The 22512-nt window shown below is 36.1% G+C and overlaps 1 protein-coding gene across 2 annotated transcripts in view; it reads right to left on the reverse strand.

The window, feature by feature from the left end:
• NDUFS4 (NADH:ubiquinone oxidoreductase subunit S4) overlaps positions 1-22512 on the reverse strand; it is a 112450-nt gene that overhangs the window by 63143 nt on the left and 26795 nt on the right. The window contains exons 1-2 of one of the 2 annotated variants that reach the window (XM_042950080.1): positions 22220-22241; positions 9483-9561 (exon numbers count right to left, since the gene is read on the reverse strand). In XM_042950080.1, coding sequence (XP_042806014.1) covers positions 9483-9561; positions 22220-22224 — 84 coding nt within the window. In that variant the 5' untranslated portion in view covers positions 22225-22241. Of the gene's footprint in view, positions 1-9482; positions 9562-22219; positions 22242-22512 lie in introns of those variants that run through there. The other variant, XM_042950070.1, reaches the window with a different exon arrangement.

Raw genomic sequence — 22512 nt, forward strand, 5'->3', positions numbered from 1 at the left:
GGCTGCTGGAGGGGTGGTGGGAGGGGGGATGGGCTATAAATGGGTAAGGAGCATTAAGGTATCTACCCTTGAAACCACTGTTGCACTATATGCTAAGTAACTTGGATGTAAATTAAAAAAAATAAAAAAATCAGAATTATCTGGGGAAAAAATTAAAAGAGGTAAGAAAAGTAATAAAAATAATAAATAAAAAATACACCTATGAAGGCTTAATGTATGCTTTGGTTATTTTGTGAGGGAGCACCTCCTCAAAATCTTTAAAGAGTACTGAAAATTTAACTTCTTTTTTATACTCCAAGTAAATACAGAAAGACAGCACGTTGATGGGACTTGGGTTTTCATCAAATGTACTGAAAGGAGATGGGAGGTGAGGTGGCATAAAACACAAAAAGTCACTCTCTTAATAAAGCACAAAGGCAAAGGCATTCTCCCCCAACCTCCATGGCACAGCAACTCCTGCAACAAAAACGAAGGGTCAAACAACCATGTGCAAGCTTTCCTTATTATTTGTAGGAAGTATCTCATATTTGGAAATAATAATGTTGCAACCCAGAAAGAGGCTTTTTTTTTTTAACAGTGTGCTTCTACATAAATTGACAAGATTATTTTTAAATGCTGTCATCTACTCTTCTTATATTTAAATTTTTACTAATTCATTTATTAGTAAATGAAAAAGATAACAGTTTATACACAACGAACAAGAAAGACATTCTTAAGATTGACCAATTAGAAACTTACCATGTGCCCTGGTATAAAATTTATTATTAACGGTAATCCAGGAATTACAACTTCATCCTCTGAAGATTTGTCTCTAACGATGGCAACACTGTGTAGTTGTAAAATTACTGAATACATTCTTTACATTAGAAAATGCCACTTTCCCCTCTACTTTCTATGTCTTAAAAAAAAATAGGAAACATGTTATCAATATACAATTGATGCCCAGAATAAAACACTTTATTAAATTCTGCCTGGCAGATGTGATAGCAAAAAAAAGAAGAAAGAAAAAAATTAAGCTTCACTTGGGAACATGCTGTTTGAGCTCATCTAAGAATATTAGTTGAAAATAAAAACAGCATATATTTAAGATGAAAGAAATATGACTTGATAACAGTACAAATAAAAAAGGATCTGAGTTTTAGTTCTCCATGAAATCCACATTAAGGAAGAAGTATGAGAACCTAAATTTTGAGTTTCCTTACTAGAACTGCTAAGACTAAAAGGAATAGGGATAATCCCTGCCATACCTTGCACCATACATCTGGAGTATCATAAGAAATCTTGGCAGCAACATTTAAAAGGGATTCGGTCAAACTGGAAAGTAATCAAGATGATGAATTAACTGGAACTCATGTGAAAGGAATCAAAGCCCTCAGGATGTTTAACCCAGAAAAGACTTAAGATATGATTATTTCGGTCTCAGGACTCCTTTATATATTTAAAATTACTGAGACCCCAACAAGGTCTCACTTATGTGAAATGTATCTAGATATTCACCATAAAAAAAAATTAAAATGGAGGGGCGCCTGGGTGGCTCAGTCGGTTGGGCATCGGAGGTCGGCTCAGTTGGCTCACGTCTGATCTCTCTGTTTGTGAGTTCGAGCCCAGCAATGGGCTCTGGGCTGACAGCTCGAAGCCTAGTGCCTGCTTCAGATTCTGTGTGTCCCTCTCTCTCTGACCCTCCTCTGCTCATGCTCTGTGTTGTCTCTCTCAAAAATGAATAAACATTAAAAAAAAATGTTTTTTAATTAAAATGGAGAAAAATAGGGGCGCCTGGGTGGCTCAGTCGGTTAAGCGGCCAACTTCGGCTCGGGTCATGATCTCGCGGTCCGTGAGTTCGAGCCCCGTGTCGGGCTCTGTGCTGACAGCTCAGAGCCTGGAGCCTGTTTCAGATTCTGTGTCTCCCTCTCTCTGACCCTCCCCTGTTCATGCTCTGTCTCTCCCTGTCTCAAAAATAAATAAAACATTAAAAAAATAAATAAATAAAATGGAGAAAAATATATACTTAATTTAAAATAAACTGAATACAGGGGCGCCTGGGTGGCTCAGTCGGTTATGCGTCTGACTTCGGCTCAGGTCATGATCTCGCGGTCCGTGAGTTCAAGCCCCGCGTCGGGCTCTGTGCTGACTGCTCAGAGCCTGAAGCCTGTTTCAGATTCTGTGTCTCCCTCTCTCTCTGACCCTCCCCCGTTCATGCTGTGTCTCTCTCTGTCTCAAAAATAAATAAACGTTTAAAAAAAATTTTTTTTTAATAAATAAATAAAATAAACTGAATACATACTTACATAAATAACATTATAATTATAATGAAAAATAACTACCTTTTCAAAAACTAAGAGTTGCAATGATTTGCATTTTTTAAAATATCTAATATCCAGCTTAATAAAAGACAGCTAAATTCTAACATCTGCTCCTAATTCAAACAGTTGTGCTAAGTTGTCTTGGTTTCAATAAATGAAGAAAATTTATCCTCAAATATGTAATTAGAAAAGCGAGCAATATTTTAATAGCTTTAATATTTTTTCACTTAGTTACATTAAATTCATTATTCTTTCCTGCACTTTACATGAAACTTTTACCCACGCATGATTTTATAAAATCATACACTGGCCATATGGAAAATACTATTTCATAGAAGTATGCAGATCTTCCAAATGTTAGCATATTTCATTACACAATATTTTAAAAATCACATTCATTAACACTACCACCAATCCTATTAGAACACTCTTTAAGCAATGGAAAGATGTCAAGCTCAATCAGATCAGTGGCAGAATCAAGTTCTACAAAAATTCTAATTTTCATTTGAAAGCTTGAAGTTTATCATGGGCAACACTTTGTTGAAGTTAGCTTTTGAGAAAATGTCTGCCATGTACGGAAGACTAAAAAACCATAGTTCATCTGTCATCTGTTGCTGTTTTTTTACTTAAAAGGTGTTCCATGAAAAAAGTGGCTAGGTTCAGTTTGCAAAAGCAACTCAACCATACAGGTGCTTTGCCTCGAGACAACTTAGGTATACAGCAGAAGTGTTTTATGCGTACGACTTGTTTTGTTACATGGAACATAAAAAGATGTGTATGTAAAAGAAAAAAAAGCTGCATTTGCAGCATTGAAATTTTTTAATTAAAAATTTTTGCTGATTAATCAAGGACATTAAGTCAAACTAGTTGTTTTTTTTTTAATCTCGAATGCAAGAAAGTGAATAAAATGACTAGTACCACAGATGTAACACAACTACTTCTGTATCTTAAGTGTCAGTGTCAACACAGTGAAAAGGGAAAATATAATCTTTGTATAGTTACAAAAATAGTTTGATTTGTGGACTCTTAAGGGTCTTGGGCTACTCCCCATCCCCACCTTGCCCAGACCACTCTTTCAGAACCACAGATTTAGGATGGCCAGAGCTGTTTTCATGTATACAGAAGGCTGTCATGTAAAAAAAATGGCATGTCCTATATAATAGGGCAGACCTTGAACCAATGGATATTAGTTAGAAAGAAGTATATTAGCACCAAATCAAGAAACACTCTTTCTCCGTTTTAAAAAACTGAGATGGGGCACCTGGGTGGCTCAGTCGGTTAAACGTCCAACTTCGGCTCAGGTCACCATCTCACAGTTCATGAGTCTGAGCCCCACGTCGGGCTCTGTGCTGCCAGCTCAGAGCCTGGAGCCTGCTTCAGTTTGTGTTTCCCCCTCTCTCTGCCCCTCCCCCGCTTGTGAGCACAAGTGTGCTCTCTCTCTCTCTACTCAAAAATAAATATTTGTTGGGGCGCCTGGGTGGCGCAGTCGGTTAAGCGTCCGACTTCAGCCAGGTCACGATCTCATGGTCCGTGAGTTCGAGCCCCGCGTCAGGCTCTGGGCTGATGGCTCGGAGCCTGGAGCCTGTTTCCGATTCTGTGTCTCCCTCTCTCTCTGTCCCTCCCCCGTTCATGCTCTGTCTCTCTCTGTCCCAAAAATAAATAAACGTTGAAAAAAAAAAAATTAAAAATAAATAAATAAATAAATAAATAAATATTTGTTTTAAAAACTGAGATACAATTTATAAACAATAAAATTAATCCTTTAAAGTGTTCGGTTACATGGGTTTTTTTAAACAAATCAATATAAATAAGGATTTTTTAAAAAGAACACCATAATCAACATATAGAATAGTTCCATCACCCCATTCAAATTTCCTAATGCCCTTTTTAGTGTATTCCTCCTCCAACACCCAACCTTGACAACCAATGATCAATTTTTTGTCCCTAGAGTTTTGCCTGTTCTAGCATGTCAAATAAATGGAATCACACAGTAGGCAGCCTGTGAGTCTGGCTCCTTTTACTTAACATAATGCACTAGAGATTCACCCACATTTGCTACTAACTGGTGAGGAAAAGTCTATTGTATAGGTATACTGAAGTATAGTTGGGGTGTTTCTAGTTGTTGGAATTATAAATAAAGCTATTAAAAACATTTGCATGAAGGATTTTATATGAACGTAAGATTTCATTTCACTTGAGTAAACACTGAGAAGTGGGACTGCTGGGTTATATGATAAGTATATATTTAACTTTGTAAGAAACTACCACACTGTTTTCCAAAACGGCTGTACCATTTTGCATTCCCACCAGCACTGCATGCGAGTTCCAGTAGCTCTGCATCCTTGCTAGCACTTGGTATGGCAATTTTTTTAAGCCATTCAATGTATACTGTATGGTGTATATCACGGTATAGTGGTATCTCACTGTAGTTTTTTTTTTTTTTTTAATGTTTTGTTTATTTATTTATCTTAGAGAGAGAGAGACAGAAGCAGAGAGAAAGGGAGACAGAGAATCCCAAGCAGGCTCTGCTCGTTCCGCACGGAGCCTGACACAGGGCTCAAACTCACCAACCATGAGATCCTGTAGTTGTAAGTGTTGTTTAGTGTCTGGATACAACTCCTCTATCAGGTATGTTTTGTAAATATTTTCTCCTAGTCTGTGCCTTGTCTTTTCTGTCTCTTAACAATGTCTTTCAAAGAGCAGAAATTTCTAATTGTAAGGAAACACAACTTCATAATTTTTTTAAAAATGGATTTAGTTTGTATCTATAAAATATACGCCTAACACAAAGTTATAGAGAGCTTCTCCTACATTGTTTTCTAGAAGTTTTAAAATTTCTAGTTTTACATTTAGAACTATGAGTTTACATTCAGAAGTCTGAGTTACTTTTTGCATATGGTACACAGTATAGATGAAGGTTTTTGTTTTGTTTTGCATTTGGGTATACAATTGTTCCATCTTCATTTGTTGTAAAGACTATTTTTTCTCAGTAATAAATCGCTTTCTAATAATTATGGCTGATGAGTAATATAAAGAGTAACCTCAAAAGAAATGAGAACCAGTTAACTGGAAATTTTTAAAACAGAAGTTTGAGAACAAGTTGTTTGGTCTAATAAAAAGGACAGAAGATTAAATTATCTTTCCAATTCTCACTCTATGAAGTTACCCAAGAAGGCAGTCTTGGGGAAAGTTTACAAGTCTTCCTTCATGTTCCCAACCCTTACCCTCCAACAGTTCAGCTTTTATCTAGTTAATTACTTACTGGATTTCCCCATACAATTTATCTTGAATAAAAGGTTGAACAATCTTTCAAACGAGAAATAATTGGATTCAGTAATAAAACTAGGTAACATTTAAAGTTATCCTCTGGTTTGGGGCGCCTGGGTGGCTCAGTCGGTTAAGCGGCTGACTTCGGCTCAGGTCATGATCTCGCGGTCTATGAGTTTGAGTCCCACGTCCGGCTCTGTGCTGACAGCTCGGAGCCTGGAGCCTGTTTCGGATTCTGTGTCTCCCTCTCTCTGACCCTCCCCCATTCATGCTCTGTCTCTCTCTGTCTCAAAAATCAATACACGTTAAAAAAAAATTAAAAAAAAAAAATAAAGTTATCCTCTGGTTTTAAATTCCTAGGATCCATTTTACAATAACCACAAAAATTTATCCTCAACTAAGCTTAGTCCATATGCTAAAGCCCTCGGCTATAATAGGTTATCACCTGTATTAATTTTAATACATTATATAAGAATATCCAATAGAAATCATGATAATGGCCAATTAGCTTACCTTACATTAAGATTTTAGCTTTCATACAATTTCGGGTACAAATATAACAGTAATCTTGTGTTGAGCAGTTAATGAAGATGGTATACTTAGCTAATAAATTGGTTTACATTACATATCATGTTAAAATGCTGCTTCCACATCTCCTTCTAAAATACTTATATTTACTTAACATTTTTGAAATATTCTTATCATTAATGTTAATATACAGAAGATACCCCACCCCCACACCACCCTATCTACAGTTTTGCTTTCTGCAGTTTCAGTTACCTACAGTCAACCACAGTCCGAAAGCTAGTGATTCTCAGGGCACCTGGGTGGCTCAGTGAGTTAAGCATCTGACTCGGTTTCGGCTGAGGTCATGATTCACAGTTCCTGAGATTGAGACCTGCATGCGACCCTGTGCTGACAGCATGGATCCTGCTTGGGATTCTCTCTCTCCCCCTCTCTCTGCCCCTCCCCTGCTTGTACTAACATAAAAGAAGAAGAAAGAAGAAGAAGAAAGCTAGTGATTGTCCTTCTAACATATCTAAAGGTCAATGTTAGCCAAATGCTACATCACAAAGCCTGTATCATTCACCTGACTTCATCTCACCACGTAAGCATCTTGTCATCTCACATCATCACAAGAGAGAGAGACCACATTCACATAACTTTTATTAGTATATTGTTACAATTGTTCTATTTTATTATTGTTGTTGTTAATTTCTTACTGTGCCTAATTTCTAAGTTAAACTTTATCATAGGTATGTATGTATAGGAAAAACATAGCATATACAGCATATATGGTATTATCCATAGTTTCAGGCATGTACTGTGGGTCTTGCAATGAATCATTCTTATTCAAAATGCATATATAATCAAGTCCAATTGCTCAATATTTCTGGAAGTACCCTTCAGTCAGTGGTCATGTCATTACTCTATCAGCTGAAACATCTAGTAATGTGTAGGAACAAGAAGACTGAAACCCCTATCAGCGTTATGTTACCTATTTGAGTATTTAATACAGCATTTTAATATAAACCTAAATCAATGGCTAAACCTCAGGTTTGAAAATTACCTATAGGTTTGAATTATCTGTTCAAATATTACTTCAATAGCTATGAATAATTTATGTGTAAGACTTGAATTGATTTCAGCTGGAATACCATACTGACATTTTCGCTAATGCACTTCAAGACATAACAAAGCTGAGAAAAATCTACACAGGGCAAGAAGATTCATTGAAAGTATGCAACTGATATGAGATAAAAAATGCAAAACTCAAAGCGGTCTGTAAACCTCTCTGGTAGGATTCATAGCATCTTGTTTAGAACAACAGATTGCTACCTCACTCATTCTTCCAACCAGAAAGAAGAGAACTCAGAAGCATTACTAATAAACTCTATAAAATTTGAAAATTTATTATAGAGAGTAAACCCCATAATATTAGAACAAGAAGCCAGTCTCTTGGTGCTTAGAAGATAGTCATTGGAAAAATTCAAGCAGTACTGTCGTTAATTAATGAACCCATGACATGGGTAATTCATCCTCCTCTCACACATACCTCTCTCGCTTCTTTTATACTTGACTAAGCAAGTGGTGTTCGACTACTATTTGAAGAATAAGTAGATGGCCCCTGGTTGAAGAACTAAGGGATTGGTGAACAGCCTCTAGGCAGAATGAACTGGAATGTGAATGCCCCAAAACAGGAAAACAAGTTCCAGGCTTGGTGTGGCTAGAGCACAGAGTATAAAAGACAGTGTTACAAGATAAACCTCGAGAGGAAGGCAGGTCTTAAATCATGCAAGACCTCAAGAACCATGTAAGGATTTTAATGTTAACTTCTAGGTCAGTAAGAAAACCAATGGATTTTACACACAAGAAGTGACAAAAACAGCAGTTAAAAAAGTCTGTTCTGATTATCCTTTGGAAAATGAATTAAAGGAAGATTGAAATATCTATAGAGATCAATTTAAAAACTACTGTAGCAATCTAAGTGAAAGATGATGCTGGCCTAGACCAAGATGAAGGCAATGTGAGCAAGCAGATAGAGACAGTTTAAAGATAAAACCAACCAGCCTTAAGCCTGACATGTGAGTTTTCCAAACTATCTGTCCCTTGTCTGTTAACTCATTTGTTTATGTATCTGTTAATATCTCTAATGGTATAAATGGTGTTTAGATCATTTTTAAGTGTGACCTATTATTTAAATTATGCTGGGGCACCTGGGTGGCTCAGTCGGTTAGGTGGCCGACTTCGGCTCAGGTCATGATCTCGCGGTCCCTGAGTTCGAGCCCCGCGTCGGGCTCTGTGCTGACTGCTCAGAGCCTGGAGCCTGTTTCAGATTCTGTGTCTCCCTCTCTCTCTGACCCTCCCCCGTTCATGCTCTCTCTATGTCTCAAAAATAAATAAACGTTAAAAAAATTAAAAAAATAAAAAAATAAAATAAATTATGCTGGGGTGCCTGGGTGGCTCAGTCTGTTAAGCAGCTCAGGTCATGGTCTCACAATCATGAGATCAAGCCCTAAGTTGGACTCCGCACTGATCATGGAACCTGCCTGGGACTCTCTCTCTCTCTCTGCCCTTACTCTGCTCAGGTGCATGCTCTCTCTCTCTCTCTCTCAAAATAAACATTTAAAAAAATGAAAAATTAAATTTTGCTTACTGAGTGATAAAAGAATGTACAATTGGAGGAAAAGTAGTTAAGAAAGATACCCACACATTTGATAATGGTAAACCAGATAAAAAATGAGAAGTATGCTTACACTATTACACATTTTTATAAGTATTAGAGACTTTACAAAATGTATGCTATTTTACAATATAGGTATAAACAAGAAGTTGTATCTAAAGTAACAGCACACATTGAAAAATTTTACAAGTGACAGTTACCAAAATTCTATCTGCTACTGATTAACAGAGTATTATTTGTTGCTAGTTGTAACCTCTCATGCATAATGCAGAAATGCAATTTGTGTGTACATATATACATATAATAACAATACAATAACTGGTCCCATAAAAACCCAATATACTTAATTTTAGGTACCACCTGGTGTCTTACAATTTAAACAGGAGTGTAGCTGAGAAAATAAAAATTACATATTCATTCATATGTATACTCAATTTGTATTTGTTAAATTAAAATGTTCTGATTGCTACTTATAAACACCACAAAAATGAAGCCTTTTGCCATTTTAACCTCTTAATATCTTTATATGACTTAATATTTGTGTATTACACTTAACACAAATTGTCTTTATCTTTTTGTGATGAAAATTTCTTCTTAAAATTTACACACAATCTAGAAATTTAAATTCAAATCATTTTCCTAGAAGAACCCAGAACACGATACTGAAAAGCTGTTATACAAAAATAACCCTGAAGGCAGAATCACAGCCGTGTACAGTAGAAAATTCTTACCAATTTTTCATCAACTGTTATGAGCTGTGCGTCTCGAGCTGGGTCCTGTGCCAGCCTCCATGTGGAAGTGCTTAATGACCTGCAGTGCAAGACTTTAAGTTAAAAAATGATCCGTGCAATGAGAAAAGAGAGGCAGAAAAATCTTACATAAACAAGCTACTAACAATATCTATCTTACAAAACAAAAAGAACAGAAAGAAAGAGAAGGCACAAAAATCCTTTCCTCCCCAATTAGTTCTATCTGCTGAGTTTCTGGCAGACTCACTTAGGAGTTCACAACAGGCTGCACTTTATGTCAGTCTATAGACTCTCTGTCACAGAAAGGCTGTCAATGACAAGTACTGAACACTGTGAGTCTATAGTAGCTGGTTTGTCACTACCAGGAAGAAAAATGCAAAGCTGTATCAACTCTTCTGGAATACTGATTCTTAAATGATGGCATCAGAAAGAAAAAGAAAAATCTCAATCATATTCTTAATGGCCTAAAGTAACCGTAAAATTATATCATGTTAACAAAAAGTTTCTTCATTTTAATTTAAAAACAAAAGTAATTTAAATAGAAATGATTGGTATGATCATGTTAACTAACAGTTTGGTTTATTAGTTAACTAGTTATTAGTCTAGTCCCATATCCCATTCACAGAACTGAAGAAATTCTAAATAGTTAAAATAGAAATATTAACTCAGAAATATAATGGGCACCAAATCTAATTCCTTTATATTAGCATCATCCCAACCTCACCTGAAAGAAATTACCTAAAACAGGTTTTTTTAATTTCATGTACACACTGTAGTTTATACTAATGAATGTCAGAGCTGTCACGGATTGTGACAAGTTAACATTTGAGATTTTTCCAAAATATTAAGCCATCCAATGTAGATTTCTTTTTCGAAAGTTAGCACCTACAATTGTGACTCAAACTTCAAAACCAATAGAATATACAGTATTGAGTTCTTTCTTTTTCAAATAAAGTATAATCACCATAATTCTGACACAACATAAATACTAATTCCTGATGCAAAACTTCATGTTCAACTTTCAACAGCTATGGTATACACAGCTTTATAGAAAATCCACCTACTAATAGCATGATTATTAACTGATAATAGAGATTTTTTTGCTTTATGAACATATATTTTTAAATGTCAGTTATTTCCCAAAATTAATAATTAGCTATTACTTTAAATACCCTGCTCAGAAATACATATTCACGAAATACGTCTAAATGGAAATTATTTTATATTTTTATACAAATAGTTAAAATATATGTTCTGGTTGTTAAATTAAAGTAGTATAATTAGCACTTTCAAAAATCTATTTACTCTGGGGGCAGGGGGAACAGCTAGGACTGGATTTCAGCTCAGGTCATGATCTCATGGTCATAAGATCTAGCCCCGCTGGGTGTGGAGCCTGACTGGGATTCTCTTTCCCTCTCTATCTGCCCCTCCCCTGTATGCAACTCTCTCTCTCTCTCTCTCTCTCTCTCTCTCTCTCTCTCTCTCTCTCTCTCTCGGAAAAAAAAAAAAATCTATTTACTCTGTAAATCGTTAAGAGAATAACATGACAATAAAAACATTCTGAATCCTTTTAACTAAATCTATATATTGTAAGAAAAAAATTAAGGGCACCCAGGTGGCTCAGTCAGTTAAGCATCCAACTCCTTGATTTCAGCTCAAGTCATGATCATTAATTTTAATAAAGTCCAGCTCATCTATTTTTTCTTTAATGGATTTTGCTTTTAGTGCTGTATTTAAAACTCAAAAGCAAACCAAGGTACCTAGAGTTTTATGTTATCTTCTAGAAGCTTGATAGTTATGCTTCTTCCATGTAGGTCTATGATCCATTTGAGTTAATTTTTGTGAATGGTGTAAGGTCAGTGGGTAGATTATGTGGACATGTTGCAGTTCCACTTAATAAAAAGATTATTTTTTCCTTTGGATTGTCTTTGCTCCTATCTCAAAGATCAGTAATCTATTTGTGTTGAAATGTTGAAATTTGTGTTACCAATTCTATCCATTGATCTATTGGTCTATTCTTCACCAGTTCCACACTGTCTTGATCACTAAAGTCAGGATCAGACCTATAACTTTGTTATTCTTCTTCACTATTACACTGAATATTTGAGGTCTTTTGTCTTTCTATATAAGCTTAGAATCAGTTTCTTGATATTCACAATATAGCTTGCTGAGGTTTTGACAGGGATTGTGCTGAATCCACCAATTAAGTTGGGAAGAACTGGCATCTTAACATTATTGAGTCTTCCTGTCCATATATATTTACTAGGATCTTTGATTTCTTTGGTTGGAGTTTTGTAATTTTCCTCACATAGATCTTGCAAATACTGTTTTTATTACTTTAAAATATACTCTTCAAAAAGCCTTAATGGTGAAAAGATAAAAAGAAACCAGTTGCATTGGAAAATATCTAAATAAGAATAAACATTACTGATTCAAAGTACTAACACTATTCTCCCTTTGAAACAAATTAACTTTATCAACTAAGAATAGTAAAATTCCCATAACCCTTGTAGCACTTTGAAAACATGGCACCATGAGGTGCCTGAGTGGCTCAGTGGGTTAAGCATCAGACACTTGATTTTGGCTAAAGTCATGCTCTCATGGCTCTTGGGATAGAGCCCCAGTTGGTTAGCACAGAGCCTCCCTGGGGTTTTCTCTCTCTCCCCCTCTGTCTCTTCCCAGCTCGTGTGTGCACATACAAGCTCTCTCTCAAAATAAATAAATGAACGAACGAATGAACGAACAACGAAAGAAAGACAACACGACTCCAAATTTCTTTGACTCTCCTCCCTCCCACCAAGAGCTGCAGGTTCCCTATTCCTAGAATCTGAACCCTATGACTGCTTGATCAATATAATACAGAAGTGAAAATATGTGTGTTTCTAGACCCAGGCCTTAAAAAACTAGTAGTTTTCATTTCCTGTCTCTTAGAACATGGCTTCTTGGGATATTCACTCTTGGAACCCACCCACCATGTTGTAAGGAAGTCCAAGGTGCCCACAGAGAGATCCACGTCAGGAAAAATCAATAATCAATGTCACTTTGCCAGCTATGTGAATGATCCTCTAGCCCAATTTGAGAATCCTAGCAGACACCACATGGAACACAGACAAACATGCCTGCCAAACCCTGCCTAAAATGCAGATTTGTGAGCAAAACAAATGACTGTTTTTGTTTTAAGCAACTGAGTATTGGGATAGTTCGTGTCCAACTATAGAGAATGAAAACATCCCTACAAATAATTGAAGATGATGTTATAAACATTAAAATTGAACCAGTAACTTCAAAAGATCAGAAATGATCTGTTCAACTTCTAGACAAAGTTAAATTCTTAATCTTATAGAAATTATTAAGGAATCAAATCCTTAACCTTCTGAATAAACCAATTTTTAATTGTCAATTTACTGGAAATTGAATTAATCCAAATTCACATTAAATCAGAAAGTGTTTAGTTCCATAAAGAAGTATTAAATCGTAAGAAAATGTTACTAAGAATTCTGACTGAAACATTAAAATAAAAATGTGTACACATTTTCCATGTCACAATAATTATCTCAGATTTCAAACATGTTGGCATTTGGGTCAATCACCTTCAAGTTAATGATCTTGAAGCCTTTCAAGATCTTGAATCAATAGCGAAAACTTAAACTGTCATCATATTGTACTCACTAGACAGAAGCAAGCAAGAACTAACTGTTAATGGAAAAAATAAAGATGAAGGGTCAAGCGACCATTTTAATATTCTCGGAAAACATGTGGAGTGAAAGGAAAATCAAGGATACTACAAATGCTCTGGTTAAGTTCAGTGAAGTAACAGTGAAAATAGTTTATAATCTACTCATAAATAAGTTCCTCGATTCTAATTCAGATTTATCACAAAATTTCTAATCTTTACCTACAGGACTTAATATTATCTTAAAGTGTTCCACTGGTCAGGTGAGCAAAAATTAATAATCTCCTTCCCCTGCTTACAGTTATCTTTTTTCCCATTCTTCTAAGTCAGGTGGAACTTGGAGCACAGACTAATAGCAGTTGTGCCTCTGGACACAACTCAAGCCAAAAACTCAAACTAATCCTTTGAGAGTCATCTAACAGATGAAGGAAAGATTTGTGCAAGAAGGATAAGGGTAATTATGCTTACATAAACAGACTTTGGAATGAAACTGAGGAGTAAAAGGAGAATGTGGGCAAGGTTTTGGAGGATGATAATGAAGAAACTGGAGGGCATGATAGAAAATGTAAAAAGAAATAAATATACCCAAGTTTATAACAACAGGTTATCAAAATAAATATAAATGAGGTGAAAATAAAGAGAATAAGAAACATAGATGTCATAGTGATAAAAGTAATTATATTACAAAACACAATTAATATATGAAAAGTTCACATTTAAGAAGGTCAAATCCTTGAGCTATACTGGCCAATAAAGAGTAATTCTACTGGTTTAAAATGCATTAAAGGAAGAAATTTAGTTGCTGTACTTTAGAATGTCTTGTAAATAACTGGAAGCAAATTCACCATAAAGATGTCAATTATTAATCTACAAGTTAAATATAATAATTCTAACCGAATTTTTATGTTACTGGATGATTCTCATTGGGAAGAAACAATTCACAAAAATAACTAAGAATGTTTTGAAAAACAACTAGAAGGTAGGATATGCCTTGCCAACTAATATGCTACAGTAATTAAAATATGGTAGTAGCACAGGCACAGACATGTATCATATAAACAGTACAGATCGAGTACAAAAACAGATAATATAGATTTGTAAATCTATTATACAATTAAAGTGCAATTTCATATTAGTGGTTAAAGGATGGACTATTTAATAAATATTACTGAAACAACTGGCTAGCCTTTCACGGAAGAAAAATGTTTGAATCCTGTATAGTTAAATCATCTACCAAAGAATTCCAAATGGATTCTGCCTCCGTGTCCCTCCCTCCCTCCCTCCCTCTCTCTCTCTCTCTCTCTCTCTCTCTCTCTCTCTCACACACACACACACACACACACACACACACACACACACACACACAGTTTTGGATATAAATTACTGAAATCAAATATATTGGGTGGAAAAGTTTTCTTAACTAATACATATGGCACAGTACCTACAAACCCTGAAAAGAAAAATAACTTCAGAACAACAGAAGGTACTATGAACTAAAATAAAGGAAATATCAGAAATAATAAATACAACATACAAAGCAGATAAAACACTAATATCTAGAATATATAAAGGACTCTTAGAAAACAAGGCAAAAACCACCCCTCAAAAAAAAAGAAAGCAGAAAAAATATACATGGTAGATATTAACACTAACTATATCAATAATCACTTTAGGAATGGTATAAATATACCAACTAAAAGAGGAAATGTGACAGAGTGGATTAAAAAAACCAAGAACCAACTATATGTTGCCTAAAGGAAACCCATTTTAAATACAGAAACACAGACAGATTAAAAGTAAAGAGATGGATAGGGCACCTGGGTGGCTCAATCGGATAAGCATCCAACTCTTGATTTTGGCTCAGGTCATGATCTAAGGGTTCATGGGATCAAGCCCTGAGTCAGGCTCTGTGCTGACAGGACGGAGTCTTCTTGGGATTCTCTCTCTCCCCCCTCCCACCTTCTGCCCCTCCCCTGCTGTCTCAAAATAAATAAATATATTTCTTAAGTTGAAGACATGGAGAAAGACATACCATGCTAACAGTAATCAAATCTTACTGCAATAGCAATATTAATCTCAGACAAACTAGACTTCAGAACAAGGAAAATTATCAGGAATAGGGGCATGTGGCTGACTTAATTGGTAAAGACTCTTGATCTCAGGGTCATGAGTTGAGCCTCACATGGAGTGTAGAGATTACTTTAAAAAAATTATCAGGAATTAAAAAGGGGTATTATATCATAAGAAAGGGTCAATTTTCTAAGACGACATTAACATTCCTTAAAGTATATATGCCTAAGAGCATATCAAAACATATGCTGCAAAAATCCAAAGAGCTACAAGGAGAAACAGACAAATTCCTTATTGTAGTTGGAAACTTCAACACTCTTCTAACAGTAACTGACAGAGCCAGCCAGCAGAATATCAGTAAGGATACAGTTGAACTGAAGAGCACCATCAATCAAATGGATTTAATTGACATTTACAGAATACTTCATCCAACAACAGCAGCATACACATCCTTCTAAGCTCACATGGAACATTCACCAAGATAGGCCACATTCTGAGCCATAAAACACACCTTAACAAATTTAAAAGAGAAATCACACAATGTATGCCAGTAGTCAAAAAAGGAGTTAAACTAGAAACCAATAACAGAAAACTGGAAAATCCTCATTATTTGGAGATTAAGTAATACACCTCTAAATAAATTATGGGTCAAAGAAGTCTCAGAGAAATTTTAAAATATTTTGAACTAAATGAAAATGAAAATACAGCTTTTCAAAATCTGTGGGATGCAGCAAATAGGGTGTTTAGAAACTTACAACATTGAACCCATACATTACAAAGAAAGTCAAAATTCCATAATCCAAGTTTTTAAGAAAAAGAACTAGAAAAGTGCAATATAAAACTAAGGCAAACAGAAGAAAAAATAATAAAAATTACAGCAGAAATCAATGAAATTATAAACAGGAAGTTGGTTAAAAAAAAAAATCAACAAAACCAAAACCTGTTCTTTAAAAAGATCAGAGGAACTGATAAGTCTCTGGCCAGGCTAACCAAGAAAAAAGAGAGAAGACAAAAGTTACCAGTATCAAAAACAAAAGAGGTGTCATCACTATTGACACCACAGATATTAAAGAGACCATAAAAAATAGGGGCGCCTGGGTGGCTCAGCTGGGGCGCCTGGATGGCTCAGTTGGTTAAGTGTCCAACTTCGGCTCAGGTCATGATCTCACAGTTCATGGGTTGAGCCCCATGTCAGGCTCTGTGCTGATAGCTCAGAGCCTAGGGCCTGCTTCTGATTCTGTGTCTCCCTTTCTCTCTGCCCCTCCTCCACTCATGCTCCGTGTGTCTGTCTGTCTCTCTCTCTCTGTCTCAAAAATAAACATTAGGGACGCCTGGGTGGCTCAGTCGGTTAAGTGTCCGACTTCGGCTCAGGCCAGGATCTCGCGGTTCGTGAGTTCAAGCCCCAAGTCAGGCTCTGTGCTGATGGCTCAGAGCCTGGAGCCTGTTTCAGATTCTGTGTCTCCCTCTCTCTCTGCCCCTCCCCCATTCATGCTCTGTCTCTGTTTCAAAAATAAATAAACGTTAAAAAAAAAAAATTAAAAAAATAAAAAATTTAAAAAATAAACATTAAAAAAATTAAAAATAAAGGGATAATAAAAAATATTATAAATACCTCTGTGCCCAAAAATGTAATAACTTAGATGAAATAAACTAATTATTTGAAAAACACAAACTACTAAAACTCACACAAGGAGACATAACCTGACTAGGCCTATAGCTGTTAAAGAAATTGAATCAGTAATTAATGACATTCCAAAAAAAAAAAAAAAGCAAACACCAGGCCTAGACAGTGCTATTCTCTACAACCTTTTCCAGAAAACAAAAGCAAGGGAACATGTTTTAACTTATTCTATGAGATCACCATTATCTTAATACCAACACAAAGGGGGAAAGACACACACACACACATTAAAAAAAGGAAAACTATAGACCATGATCTCTTATGAACACATGCAAAAATCCTCAACAAAATATTCACACACTGAATCCAACAATGTATAAAAAGATTTATATATCATGACCAAATGGGATTTATTCCAGGTATGCAAGACTGGATCAGTATTTGAAAATCAACTGATGTAATCCAGTACATCAACATGCTAAAAAAGAAAAATCATGTGATCATACTGTCACATAAAAAAAATCTGACAAAATCCAACACCCATGCATACTACAAACTCTCATCAAACTAGGAACAGAGGGGAACTTCTAAAACTCATAAAGAACACATACATGAAATCTACAACTAACATACTTAAAGGTAACTATTCCCAAGACTGGGAAAAAGGCAGGATATCCCCTCTCACTACTCCTATTTAACACTGGATTGGAAGTCTTAGCTAATGGCAATAAGAAAATAAAATGAAATAGTAAGTATACATATTGGGATACAAAATATAACACTGTCCTAGTTTACAGAGGACAACGTTGTCTGTAAAGAAAAATCCCAAAGAATTATCAAAAAACAACCTAGAGCTAAAAAGTAATTAAATAGCAATTTGTGGGATATGTTAATACATAAAACCAACTGCCTTCTTATACAACTAGCAATGAATAACTGGAATTTGATATTTAAAATGCAATACATTTGCATTAGCATCAAAAAATAAATATTTAGGGGTAAATCTAACAAAATACATATGAGATCTATATGAATAAAACCAGAAAACTGATGAAAGATCACAACATATCTAAATAAATGAAGGTACATTCCATGTTCATGGATAGAAAGACTCAATACTGTTAAGGCATCAATTCTCCCCAACTTGATGTACACATCCAACACAACAAATCAAAATTCCATCAAGTTATTTCATGGATATTGGCAAGTGAATTCTAAATTCATGTGGAAAGCAAGACAAAAGACACAGGACACCTGGATGACTTAGTCGGTTAAGCATCTGACTTCGGCTCAGGTCATGATCTCATGACTTGTGGGTTCGAGCCCATGTCAGGCTCTGTGCTGACAGCTCTGAGCCTGAAGCCTGCTTTGGATTCTATGTATCCCTCTCTTTCTCTCTGCCCTCCCCCACTCGTGCTCACCTGCACAAACACGCTCTCTCTCTCTCTCAAAAATAAACATTTTTAAAAAATCCTTTTTTAAAAAGAAAGACAAAAGACCCCAAATAGTCCACATAATACTGAAAAAGAATAACAAAGTAAGAGGACTAAACACTGATTTCAGATTCATTACACACATCACTAATCAAGATAGCATGGCACTGGCAGAAGAATAAGCAAATAGATCAATAGAACATACCAATAAGTAGCCCAGAAATAGACTACTCTAATATAATCAACCAATCTTTGAGATAGGAGCAAAGACAATCCAATGGAAAAAAGGTAATCTTTCTATTAAGTGGAACTGCAACATATCCACATACAGAAAAAGTTATCCACCCACTAACCTTACACTGTTCACAAAAATTAACTGAAACTGGATCATAGACCTAAATGGAAGAAGCAAAACTATCAAGCTTCTAGAAGGTAACATAGAACTCTAGGCACCTTGGTTTGCTTTTGAGTTTTTAGATACAGCACTAAAAGCAAAATCCATGAAAGAAAAAATAGATGAGTTGGACTTTTTAAAAATTAACAGCTTCTGCTCTGCAAAAGATGCTTTAAGACAATAAAAAGACAAGCACAGACTGGAAGAAAGTATTTGTAAAACACATATCTGATGAAGAATTTGAATCTAAAACATACAAAGGGGTGCCTGGGTGGCTCCATTGGATTGAGCATCCAACTTTGGCTCAGGTCATTATCTCACAGTTTGTGGGTTTGAGGCCCGCATCAGGCTTTGTGCTGACAGCATAAACCCTGGAGCCTGCTTCAGATTCTGTGTCTCCCTCTCTCTCAGCCCCTCCCCCACTCATGCTCTGTCTCTGTCAAAAATAAACATTAAACATACAAAGAACTCTCCAAATTCAACAAAAAAAATGGTCCAGTTTTAAAGTATGCAAAAGATCTGAATAGATACCTCACCAAAGAAGATATATAGATGGCAAATAATCATATGAAAAGTTGTTCAACATATTTCATTAGGGAATTGAATTCAAACAATGAGATGCCACTATGCACCTATTAGAATGGCTAAAATCCAAAAAACTGACAACACCCAAATACTGACAAGCATGTGGAGCAACAAGAAGTCTCATTCATGCTAGTGGGAATGCAAACGGCACAGCCACTTTATAGCACAGTTTGGCAGTTTCTTACAAAACTTAACATACAATCCAGCAACTGTGCTATGAGTTATTTACCCAATTGAAATGAAAGCATATGTCTACACAAAAATCTGCACAAGGATTATTTATCACAGCTTTATTCATTATTGCCAAAAACTGAAAGTAACCAAGATGTCGTTCTATAGGTCAACTGGTAAACTGTGGTGGAGCCATACAATGGAATAGAATTCAGTGAGAAAAAGAAATTGGCTGGAGAAAGTATTTGCAAATTACATATCTGACAAGGGATATCCAGAATATAGGGGCACCTGGGTGGCTTAGTCGGTTAAGCGATCAACTTTGGCTCAGGTCGTGATCTCAAAGTTCGTGGGTTTAAGCACAGAGCCTGTTTCAGCTCCTCTGTCTCTCTCTGCCTCTCTCTCTCAAAAATAAACATTTAAAATATTTTTTTAAATGAGAAAATGACTTAACAGAGATTTCTCAAAGGGAGATACACAAAAGGCCAATAAACATATGAACCACTGTTCAACACATCACTAATTATCAGGGAAATGCAAGTCAAAACCAAAAGATACATCATACTCATTAGAAAGGGGAAGGAAGGAAGGAAGGAAGGAAGGGAGGGAAGGGAGGGAGGGAGGGAGGGAGGGAGGGAGGAAGGAGCAAGTGCTAGCAAGGATGTGGAGAAAATGGAACCACTGGTGGGAATGTACAATAGTGTAGATGCTATGGAAAACTGTGTGACAATTCATAAACAAAAAAAAAAAAATTAGAAATACAATTACCAAATGATCTAGCAATTCTACTTCTGGATATATATTTAGAAGAACTGAAAGCAGGATCTGACTAGATATTTGTTCACCAATGTTTAGAGCAGCATTATTCACATTAGCCAAAAGGCAGAAGAAACCCACAGATGGGATGAATGGATTAAAAATAATTTAGTGTAGGGGTGCCTAGGTGGCTTAGTTGGTTAAGTGTCCAACTCTTTTCTTTTTTAAATGTTTATTTTTGAGAGAGAGAGAGAGAGAGAGAGAGAGAGAGACAGACACTGAGAGAGAGAATGAGCAGGGGAGGGGCGAAGAGAAAGGAAGACACAGAATGTGAAATAGGCTCCAGGCTCTGAGCTGTCAGCACAGAGCCTGACATGGGGCTCAAACCCACAAACCGTTGAGATCATGATCTGAGCCAAAGTCAGACGTTTAACCAACTGAGCTGCCCAGGCACCCCTTAAGTGTCCAACTCTTGATTTCAGCTCAGGTCATGATCTCATGGTTAGCCCCCCACTGGGCTCTGTGCTGACAGGACAGAGCCTGCTTGGGATTCTCTCCCTCTTTCTCTGCCCTTCCCCTGCGCACATGCTCACTCTCACTCTCATAAAGTAAATATTAAAAAAATAATTTAGTATATACATACAACAAAATACTCTTAAAAAGAAAGGATATTCTGACACATGCTACAACACCGAGGAACCCTAAAGAAAGGGTTATATCACATGCTAGGTGATATAAGCCAGTCACAAAAGGACAGTGTATGATTCCACTCAATATGAAGTACGTAGAGTAGTGATATTCATAAAAACAAAAAGTAGAATGGTGGTTGCCAGGGACTGGGAGGAGAGGAGAATTGATAGTTATTGTTTAATGGGTATAGAGTTTTAGTTTTAGAAGTTGAAAAAAGGTTCTGGAGGTGACAGTAGTGATGGTTGCACAACAATATGAATGTACCTATGTCACTGAACTACACTTAAAAATGGTTAAAATGGTAAACTTTGTATTATGTAAATTTTACAATTTTTAAAAATATACACCTTGTAAAGAAACTGTTTACCTTGTTTACACCACTAACAAAGAGGAATACACCCATACAAGTTTGTCAAAGCTACTGATTTATAGCTTTGCCTAGAGAAAGCTTCTTCACGTATGTACGTAGGTCTATATATAATCAATGTCTTCACACATTTTTATTTAAGTTTTTATTTATTATTTTGAGAGAGAGAGAGAGAGAGAGAGAGAGAGAGAGAGAGGAGGGAAAGGACAGAGAGAGAGGGAGAGGCAGAGAGTTCCAAGCAGGCTCCCCAGCACAGAGCCTGACGTAGGGCTCGAACTCATGAACTATGATCATGATCTGAGCCGAAACCTAGAGCTGGATGTTCAACTGACTGAGCCACCCAGGCACACCAATCTCTTCACAAATTTTTAGAAGATCAAATTGAAGATGTTGAACTTCAATATGATTACTCATCTGTACTGCCTCAGGTAGCATATTTTCCAAAAAAAATATGCATGTCTGGAGGTGCCTGGGTGGCTCAGTTGGTTAAGCGTTCAACTTCAGCTCAGGTCATGGTCTCGCGGTGAGTTCAAGCCCCACCTTGGGCACTGTGCTGACAGCTGGGAGTCTGGAGCCTGCTTCAGGTTCTGTGTCTCCTCCTCTCTCTCTGCCCCTCCCCTGCTCATGCTCTGTCTCTCAATAACAAACATTAAAAATTTTTTCAAAAAAAAATATGCATGTCAAGTGCACGTCTATGTAACACGAAATAAGTGATACTTTATTAACATACTAATACCAATTACCACCCTAGTGATTTTTCAGACCATTGCTTTGGCACCATTATTCAACACATGTTTTTCATAATAATAATTGATACTTTTCATGTTATCAATAGAGCAAATTTTCTTTAATATATCAATGATTATAAAGAACAAAACACAAGGAAAAGCAAGCCCAGGATGAACAAACTGACTACTCTAGTCAAGTAACTATTGGACATTTTCAATGAGGTTACCTACCTCATTTACCTTTTAGCATCAAGAGCCTTAATTCATCACAGTAGTTCTTACTTCAGAGGTACTATCTTTAACAAACAAACAAAACAAAACAAAAAAAGATTCTACTAATCAACCACACAAAATTCTCTATGTTCCTCACAAGGCTTATGTGTGAACCATTACAGTTGTGCCCAGTATTCTAGTTCTCATTCCATGCATATGGCAAGATTACACTTCACCACCATCTCTAAAGTTAGGTGTGGGCATGTGACTTATTTCAGCCAATGAAAGAAAAGGAAGTGGCACTATTTAGT

The sequence above is a fragment of the Panthera leo genome, chromosome A1 (assembly GCF_018350215.1).
Source record: "Panthera leo isolate Ple1 chromosome A1, P.leo_Ple1_pat1.1, whole genome shotgun sequence".
Taxonomy (NCBI): Eukaryota; Metazoa; Chordata; class Mammalia; order Carnivora; family Felidae; genus Panthera; species Panthera leo.